At 42.7% G+C, this 9,456-nt stretch overlaps 1 protein-coding gene across 1 annotated transcript; it reads left to right on the forward strand.

Annotated features, from left to right (window-relative positions):
- Positions 1 to 490: 490 nt before the first annotated feature.
- Positions 491 to 8,936, forward strand: LOC120406107 (centromere protein F-like). Its single transcript, XM_039540410.1, has 5 exons — positions 491 to 726; positions 1,988 to 2,120; positions 4,475 to 4,740; positions 7,935 to 8,068; positions 8,918 to 8,936. Exons 2-5 carry the CDS (start codon positions 1,991 to 1,993, stop codon positions 8,934 to 8,936), a joined length of 549 nt encoding a protein of 182 aa, XP_039396344.1. The 5' UTR covers positions 491 to 726; positions 1,988 to 1,990.
- Positions 8,937 to 9,456: the final 520 nt, after the last annotated feature.

Below are 9,456 nucleotides of genomic sequence, written 5' to 3' on the forward strand. Positions count from 1 at the left end.
CCCCAGAGCAGTTTTCAACCTGTGGTGCACAGACCTCTGGGAGTTTGCAGACTGTCTAAGGGGTTCTCGAAAGGTTGTCGTTACAACGGAACAGTGGTTTTCAAGCCGTGGCCTGTGGGGTCCACAGACTATATCTAAGATTTCCAAAGAGGTCTGCACCTCCATTTGAAATTTTCTAGGGTCTGCAAATGGAAAAGAGGTTGAAAACCACTGTCCCAGAGGGCAAAGTGTGGAGGGGGGAGCGGGCGCGGGGAGTGTAAATACGAAAAATGGTGATGTTAGTTGTCATTCTAAGTTTTTGCAGGAGTGAATTTCATAGTATTGGGCCAGCTCCTGAAAAAGCCCTGTCTGCTGCATCTGCTAGTTTTACTTCTGATGTGTAGACAGTTGTTCCTGAGGAACACAGCTACTGAAGTCTGAGAGAGTAAGATGGTATATTGGGCCCATTTCCTTTACAGCTTTGAAAATAAAGACCGAGATTTGATTCAGTGTTCTGTTGGGGAATGAGCGGAGTGAGTGAAACATAGGACTGATGTACTCAAGTGAACCTGTATTACTGAGGAGGTGTGCTGCTGTGTTCTGTAACTCTTGCAGATTTTGCAGGGCAGAAGCATTCAAGTCTAAATACATTGGATTGCGATGATTCAAGCAAGAGTTAATGATGGCCTATGCGATTGAGGCCAAATTGTAAATACAAATGATGGGATGTAGCCTTACCAGATTAAGGTAGGAGAATGCATTTCTTGTAAATAGTTTTGTGAACGTCCTGCATCAGAGCATGGGATTTTTTTTTGCAGCTATGTTAGGTTGTTGGTTCCAGCTTTTGGTTGAATGCTTCTTAATCAGAGCCACTTGTACTGAGTCACAGCAAGAGGGCTGGGCGTTTCAGCCATTTAAACCCCTTGAATTTTGTTGATATTTTGAACACAGGAAGCTGAGAATTCATACAGCTTTGAAACATTTGTCATACATCAGCATTGTCTGAAAATGTTGTCGCTTGACACCTGTGTCTTTTAGAATGATTGATAGAGTGTGTGTGTGTGTGTGTGTGTGTGTTTGTTACGGTATAGCAGTTGGACAGTTTGGACTAGAAGGTTGTGAGACAAAAGGAAAATAACTAGAAGCATCAACGGTTTTAGTTATGTTCTTTGGGTGACTTGTTTAAATAGCTGAAAATACAGACTTGCTGTGTCGGCAAGGTTTTAATTTGTTTTCCATCCAGACCCTCCCTTTTCTTGAATTTGGCTTCTGCGCACTGGTGCCCATCTGCTCGTAGTAAGTAGATGAAGAAATGATGGCTTGCTTCCAGTAGAGTCCCACCAGTGCCATGCCATCTGTTACCCAGCAATGCAGGAGTTGGGTGGAAGGAGTTAGTTTCTTAGAAATAACTTTTATTTCAGTTCCCAGGTAGGACATAGTTGTATGGGGTATTTTAACTTTTCTTAAAATATTTGGAAAAAAAGATGCTTAGAAAATGTACTATCCCGAGCCCCCAGGTATTACTGACTAATAATACTTTACATCTAATGCTATCTTGCTACCAAGAGCAACTTCATATATTTGACTCATCCACACTGAGAGATGGGTGGTCTGAGAACAGGAGCTAGAACTGGAAAGTTCTCCTGTGTTCTGATACTGACTCCCCTCTGTGGCTTTGGGCAAGTCACTTAACTTCACTGACGCTCAGTTTTTGTGGGCTGAATTCTATCCTGTGTCAAGATCTGCTATAGGCAGGCACCAGAGAACTGGTTGCAGCTCCCTGGTTCCATATCCTGAGCCACCTAAGTACTGCTGTGATCTGTGCCAGCTGGGAGACGTCCCAAAGGATTGTCTGCCCTCTGAGGACTGCCAAGAGTGCCGTTTGTGTTCCTAACTCATGTATATGTTTCCAGAGTCTTCATGGGACTCAGATGGGTAGTATTCCACATCACACTACTCTCAGTTTATTGACTTAATCAACTGTTTTGTAACTAATGTTTTGTTGTAGGAAATGGAGGAAAAAAACCTTCTTCGCTGCCAGTCTGATCAAAAATCTCAAGAAATCCATCAGCTGCAAGAAGAACTGAAAACAGCTAAACAGTTTCTGAAGGAGACCCAGAATTATGCGGAAGAGATGAAAAGTGAGATACACATTTCTACCTATTTAAATCCTGTTACAAACTATTACTTCAGTGTGGAGGTTCTTTAAACCTCATTATCAATGGTGATTTGAAGAATTCACAAGTATAATAAGTTCGCATTGTGTGATATAGTTAAATTAACTTTCAGTTAATACACGCAATTCTCTTTCCAAACTGAGATGGAACTTCTTTATACAAATATATAGTACTAACTCATAAAATTATATGGTTTTAAAGCAATTTAAAATGAGGAATAAATATGTCCCAAAGAGAACTATATGGTCAGCATATTAAATACTACAATGTGCTCCTGTGTTTTAAAATCCCAAACAAACAAATATACCTCAAACTATTATCCTTTTAGCTTGTGTATGGACGCCATCAAGCTTAAACGTGGTGAAATGTTACCTGCCGAGCCCTAATTTGACTTTTCCCTACATTTGTCTATTTGGTTGGGAAAATGCAATTTGCAGATTGAGGTTTAAGAGAACAGGTAATTCTGCTAAATAGCCATTGTAAAGAAGGAGACTGCTCCCACTTATCCCTGTAGAAGTCTAACCTTACTTAATGAGATTTCAAAATTAAATGTATGGACCCAGTCCTGCTCCCATTTTAATCAGTATTTTGCACTCTCCAATCCATGAGGCCATCCAAATAAGTGCTTTGTGTTTTGATCTTATTCTTGGCAAGTGGCAGCACTTTCGGCTAGCTAATAAAATGTAACGCCTTCTAAGTCCATTTTCTTGCTTTCGCTATCTTCTAGCTGTGGTTCTTAAGGTGTCAAATGGTAGCATTATCTCCATTTTCTGAAGGGAATAATTATGAACAAAAAATAAGTCAGAAGATGTTTGTGCTGTAGCTGTGCACTGCAACCAACAATACCTCGTCTTAATTGAAACATAACTGAATGTGGGTGCTCAGAGTCCTAGGCTGTCACCCTTAACCCCCGGACAGTTCTTCCTCTCTAACAAGTCTCTGACTATCCTCTCACCCCTGCAGTGCCTCCTTCTGGTCATCCAGGGACTGAGCTCATTTCTAGCTGGAGCATCCTCTGCTGGTCACTATCCCTCTCCTCACTGGCCCCCATGTCCCTCCCAGACCCCGGTGCCCTCCCCGTCAGGCTCCTGCTCCCAGCAGAAATCCACTATCTGGGTCTCCCCACCCCAGGGAATCCCCACCCCCTATTCTCCACCTTGTCTCAGTGGCTACTGCCAGTACCATCTAGCCCCCTTTCACTGAGGCTGACTGCAGTCTGTAATGGCCACTCATCATTGGCTGGGGGATTTGGACCTGCTGCCTTTCCCTGCAACTCAGTACCTCTGTGGGACTTGGACAAGGCCCTGCGGCCTGGGGAGTTGCCAGTCTGGAGCTTTCCCCTAGCCCTGCTTCACTCTAGTACCCCAGCAGCCAGGTCCCTCTCCCTTCAGAGCTAGAGGGAGACTGACTGAGTGCCTGGCTCACAGCCCTTTTATAAGGGCCAGCTGTGGCCTGATTGGGGACTGGCCCAGCTGTAGCTGCCTCCCCAATCAGCCCAGGCTTGCTGCTTTCCCCAGCCACAGCCCTCTGCAGGGCTGTTCCAACCCCTTCAGGGCTAGAGCGGGCAACCGGCCTGCCACACCCCCCCTTTAAATCACCACCCTAAATAATCCTTCTCCACCCTAGGTGTTGATATATTTCAAATAACTGTTGATTGCTATCATTTCCCTTCCCCTCTGTCTGCTCCTCTTTCTCACCAAGTTCTGGGTCTTGGAGACATTGAATTTTCCTTGCCCTGTAGGAAGGGAATGCGTAGTCTTGTTTCATATGGTAAGTTGGTGTTATTCAATAGAATTCTCTTTGCAATACAGGAAATCTCTTGTATTGCCCGTGTCTCTTAATTTTACTCCATACATCAGTTCATCAAACACCTTGAACATTTTTATATATGCTGGAGTTTGAAGAGAGGAAAATGGACAAATAGGGCACCAACATTCTTTATCTAGCCATTGGTACTGTTGCCTGTCAACCATGAGTTTCAGAGTACAAGCCATCGGACCTCAGTGAAGATGGGCTGTAGAAACAGTTACAATTGTGAAGCATAGAGCGATTTGACTAGCAGTATGTTCTTTCTGCAAAACTGAATTCTGGCAATGCTAAAATTGTCTCAGCTATCCAATGTCATGGTTTGGGAATAAAGGCAGTTTTAGAACACATAAGTAATTATATTCTGAAATACTAAGAAAATGTATTGCTAGGTGAAAAATTGAAAATTGGCAATATTGCCATTTTATAGTGTTATCCATAAAAGCTAATATTGCATATTTGACATAGTTTGCTTTCACAAATTAAGCACTTATTTTTTTTTATTACTATAGAGAAGAGTTTGTCTCAGGAAATACAATTAGAAAAGAAAGAAGCTGAGATTCGGGATTTAGAGGGGAAAAATCAAGATTTGACTGAGGAACTTGAGAAAGTGCAGTCAGAGTTGCAACTTAAACAAGCTGAGATCGCTCATCTCCAAAATCTATCTGCAGCCGAGTTGGCTTGTTTAAAAAAGGAAATAGTAAACATCAAGGCAGAGCAAAAGAAACTTCAAGAGCAACTTAACAACTCGCTTCAAGAAAATGAGCAACTGAGCAAGGTAATAAAAAGAAAGAATGAATCAGTAGCACGTTACTTAGTTCATGACAGGGAAAATGGAAACTATTTAAAATGATTTGTCCTATATCTTGGTTGAAATGGTACAATACGGAAACTCACAAAGCCATGTTATTTTCAGTCTCTGTTATCAATGCCAGATAAGAGCAATATCAATATCCTTTGCTGACAGTTAATAAGGCATTTAGCTTTTAAGAGCCCAAATATTAAATTGTGTCCTTTTTAATATCTATTCTCTATTCTAATATAACATTTACTATAACTTCTCCATTAGTAGCATGGAAATGTGATTAAATCTGTTATCTTATCAACTTCTGGCTATCAAAGATACAGGAGGTCTTTAGCGGGACACCTGAAAACATGATAAAATGTGCACGTTTTGTCTGTTCTGTGGCCCAGGTTTTCTCCTCATTGGTAACAAAGAGGTGATTCCTCTCCCCTGTAGAACTGGGAGGTGGACCAGTGTTGTTGCTGAAGGCCCCAGGACTAAGCTCCACCCTTCACCTCAGGCCACCAGAAAGTGTGTCCACCAGCAGAACAAGTTGGCGGTTCAGTTTCTCCCAACAACTTTGTTTTCTAATTAATTATTGTTCATTTTTCTGCCATATTGATTTCATTTCAACTTCTTGCTCCTCTTTCCCTCTCCTCAAGTAAGTTCTCTGGATCCGCAAACACGGCACCTCTCAGTAACTCCCTTTGACCGCTATTGCAGTGCTAGGAAAGCCCTGCAAGATCAAGCTAAGCCCAAGTAGTTCAGGGGGCAGCTTTTTAGGGGGCTTAGAGGGTTACCTATGTCTTGCTGCTCCAAGCCACCAACCCTTGCTCTGTGAGGACGGGGCTTTGTTGGACCAGCGCACTAGTGCCATGCATGCGTCCATAAACACACCCATTGGAAGCCCTGACTCCATTGTGAGAAGGCTTGATCAGGAGCATGAGGATTCTCAAGGAGATGAGAACCCGACATAGTCTGCTCAGGAATAATACTTGGAAACTCCGTATGCGCTGGGTCCCAAAAAGGCAAAAGGAATTGTCCCCTTTGTAAGGAAGTAATATACAATTGATGAGTAGGTTGTATAAACATCAGTCTTTAGATCTTTTCTCTTGCCTTCCCACTCTTAGGGCTGGTCTACACTGTGGGGGGGAGCGTCGATCTAAGATACGCAACTTCAGCTACGTAAATAGCGTAGCTGAAGTCGAAGTATCTTAGATCTATTTACCTTCTGTCCTCACGGCACGGGATCGATGTCCACGGCTCCCCGTCGACTCCGCTACCGCCGCCGCTCGGTGGAGTTCTGGAATTGATGGGGAGCGCGTTCAGGGATCGATATATCGTGTCTAGGTGAACCGCGATATATCAATCCCCGATAAATCGATCGCTACACGCCGATAGGGCGGGTAGTCTGGACGTACCCTTAGGATGTGTTTGCTGTGGTTTTCTCCTATATACGGGTCTCCTGGAGTGCTCTGTATCAGACTCACTGCCTCCCTTCTCTCCCCCCCGAGTATATCTGGGTGTGCAGAGAGATGTGTTACTTCTGTGAAGCCCATTCTCAGGTGGCAGGGTAATGTAGTTTGTTCATCTCTGTTTTCAGCCTGGGACCCTCTTTCAAGCAGGGAAGGGGACCCAAATTTTAGGTCACAATGGAGTGGGAATTGTCCCTGTCTGTTTATCAGGTCAAGGACTCAGGCTTTACCAAGGAAAGGAGTTTGGAGTCTCCTCTCCCTCTCCATAGGCTTGCTCAGCATTGAAGGATTAAAGAGCACTTTAGCCAGTGTGTGCCCAGAAGAGAGGCACATAAGAATTCCATTCATTTCCGGTTAAATCTAGATGTTAAACTAAAATGTTATATAAAAAGATAAGGAAAATGTGTAAGTTTGGGGAACCTAAGTGCAGCAGTAGTCCTACCTGAGAGAGACATGGCCATGCCTCCAGAAGGGTTTCTTCCAAAAGATTCCATTGACCAAAAGAGTGAGGACACTACAGCAAATTTCAAAACTCCAACTGTGGCCATTTCTTAGACTTAGTAAGGAAAATCTAGTTGGTGGCAAGCAAGTGGGCCATCGTCTCTAGGGTATGATCCTCAATTTGAGTGTGAGAGTTCTCTGGGTTACATTCTTGTCAAATCCTTGAGGTGTTGTGTAAGATATTCTTTCATGGCAATTTTTTCTCTATCTTGATGTGATTTGTAGCAAAGCATTCTTACTCTCTGGCTACAAGGAAACTGTTTACACTCATGAACGTGAAAAAATCATCCATACCAGTGCATCCACTTTCATAAGTGCAAGGCTATTTGGGGAACCAGTGAAATTAGTAGCTGAGACAACAGAAGCCTGAACCCTCCTTGTCAAAGCCGGCATAGTAATCCATTGGTCACTGCCAACACCAAAGGTATTCATGAAGGGAATGGTTTCAGAGTAGCAGCCGTGTTAGTCTGTATCCGCAAATAGAACAGGAGTACTTGTGTCACCTTAAAGACTAACAAATTTATTTTAGCATGCAGAGGGGAGAGTATGAAGCAGAAGCTCACATAGATGACCTAAATCTTTTTCTTCCCAAACAATTAAATCTTCAGCATCACAAAGACAAAATGAGCATTTGTGTGTGAAGAGTTTACAATTCCTATACAAGACTCTTCGTTTTGACCTATCCTCTGTGTTGAGAGGTTTAAATGGCTGGTAGTATCACAGCAAGGCTGAGGTCTCAAGTTACACAACCCTGTCCATTTACAGACAACATCACTGTTTGTGCCCTGACCAGCGAAACAGATCCATTCCCAACTTGCCAGCTGCTAGAAAGGATTCCAACCCCCCTGGAGTTCAAAATCAGAATATTCTGAATCCAGTGCAGGACATTGTTCAACCAGGTTAAAATAGGCATGGCCTGGACTCTAAATTTACCACTATGGTAAAGATTTACAAAGACCCAAAACTTCATCTCATCAATTGTATCCTGGCAGCAGTCACCCCCGAGCTAGTTTTCCCCAGTGACCAGGTTTGCTGATGCCATGCATTGGTAATGTCCTCTGAGTGGGATTTCTCAATGTGTCTCCAGAAATTCCATTTGTGGACACGTCATTCTCAGATCCTGTCCAAATGTCTCTTTTGGGGCAGGTAAGTACAAGGAACATACTTTAAGCCAACCCAGTTTTCACTTTGGCCCTTGTATGATTGCTACAGGAACACACCTCACTTGGTGAAGAGCATACCTGGAAGACAAGATGCCCCCAGGGTTATGGTGGGTCACTCAGAAAAAAGAGCGTCCAGCTTTCTGAACCGCACACCTTGTGCTGTACCGTTTTTCAGTATGTCAGGTACACTTCCTTTAGTTTACTTTTACAGAATTCAGTAGTGTTGGAACAAAAACATAGGAATGGACAGATGGGTTCAAACTAGTGGTCCATTGAGTCTCCTGTATGTCATCTGACGGTGGCCAGTATCAGTTGCTTCAGAGGAAGCTTCAAGAAACCTGTAGAGGGCAGTTATGGAATAACTAACCCACAAGGGAAATTTCTTCCTATCTCCTGTTAGAGGTTGGCTTGTGCTCTGAAGTATGAATGTTTATATCCCTTTCAACATAAGTGAGTAACCAGAGGTCAGAACTTCTCTCAGAGGCCATGGAAATAATGTCAGATGTCGAGAAGAATCCGCTGCTTTACAAGACAATTCGCATAAAGGGAAGAGGAAAGAGCTGAAATCATCCTTCTAGTTCTTCACTAGCCAGAAGTTCTGGGAATTTTTGGACATGATTGATTGATAGCTAAGGAATCTCCACTATACCAGCAGAAAAAACAGATCTCTTGACGCATGGGCCCCTATTTCATCTGTACCTGAGCTGCCTACAGTTTGACAGCCTGGATATCAAAAGGAAAGTGTAGTTCAGCAGAGATTATCCTTTAGCCCAGTGATTCTCAAACTTTTGTCCTGTTGACCCCTTTCACATAGCAAGCCTCTGAGTGCGCCCCCACCTCCTTATAAATTAAAAACACTTTTTTAGCCTGACTGATACATTTTGGTATCCAGGCAGAATTCAATCAGGAACTTTCATTCATTGTTCTGGTAAAGTTTCACTTATGGTGCAAAGGAAACAATACCTTACTTGCCAGGGTCTCTACTTCAAAATGAGACCGTGTTTAAACATGTCTTTTCACTCTGCCCCTAAGGTTGACCGTAACTGACTGATGTGATATTAAACATAACAGGGCAGTGTCTACACTGCATGTTGTAACATCGTGTTAATGAACACATTAATTAATATCTTCTGAAACTTCCCAGGGCAGACATGCCCCTATTATCTTTAAACTGCTTCTACTACCTCATTATGTCACACTCGACTTGGGAGAGCACATCAGTTCTGATGTATGCAGAATTTCCATCTAAATTATTAATGAAGTGATTCTTCTTATGACAGCACTATTCTTGCTAATAATTTAGATAGGCATGTGAACAATTCCATGTGCCACTGCAAAGAGAAATTCTGGTAATGACTATATGAAGTTTTATTTGTAACACGCATAGGTTGGGTGTTTACTGCCAAGCAGAAGGGGAAAAGTTTTTAAACCTGTCCATCTAGGTGAATTTTTTCTTATCAATTCCTCTGCATTTTCTAGTCTGCAATCTTTTCTACTTCCATTTATGGTGAATGAGGACTGTAGGTCTATGCTCTCGCTTCAGAAATAAACACATCAAAAAGCACTCATGT

This window comes from Mauremys reevesii, linkage group 5 (assembly GCF_016161935.1).
Source record: "Mauremys reevesii isolate NIE-2019 linkage group 5, ASM1616193v1, whole genome shotgun sequence".
NCBI lineage: Eukaryota > Metazoa > Chordata > Testudines > Geoemydidae > Mauremys > Mauremys reevesii.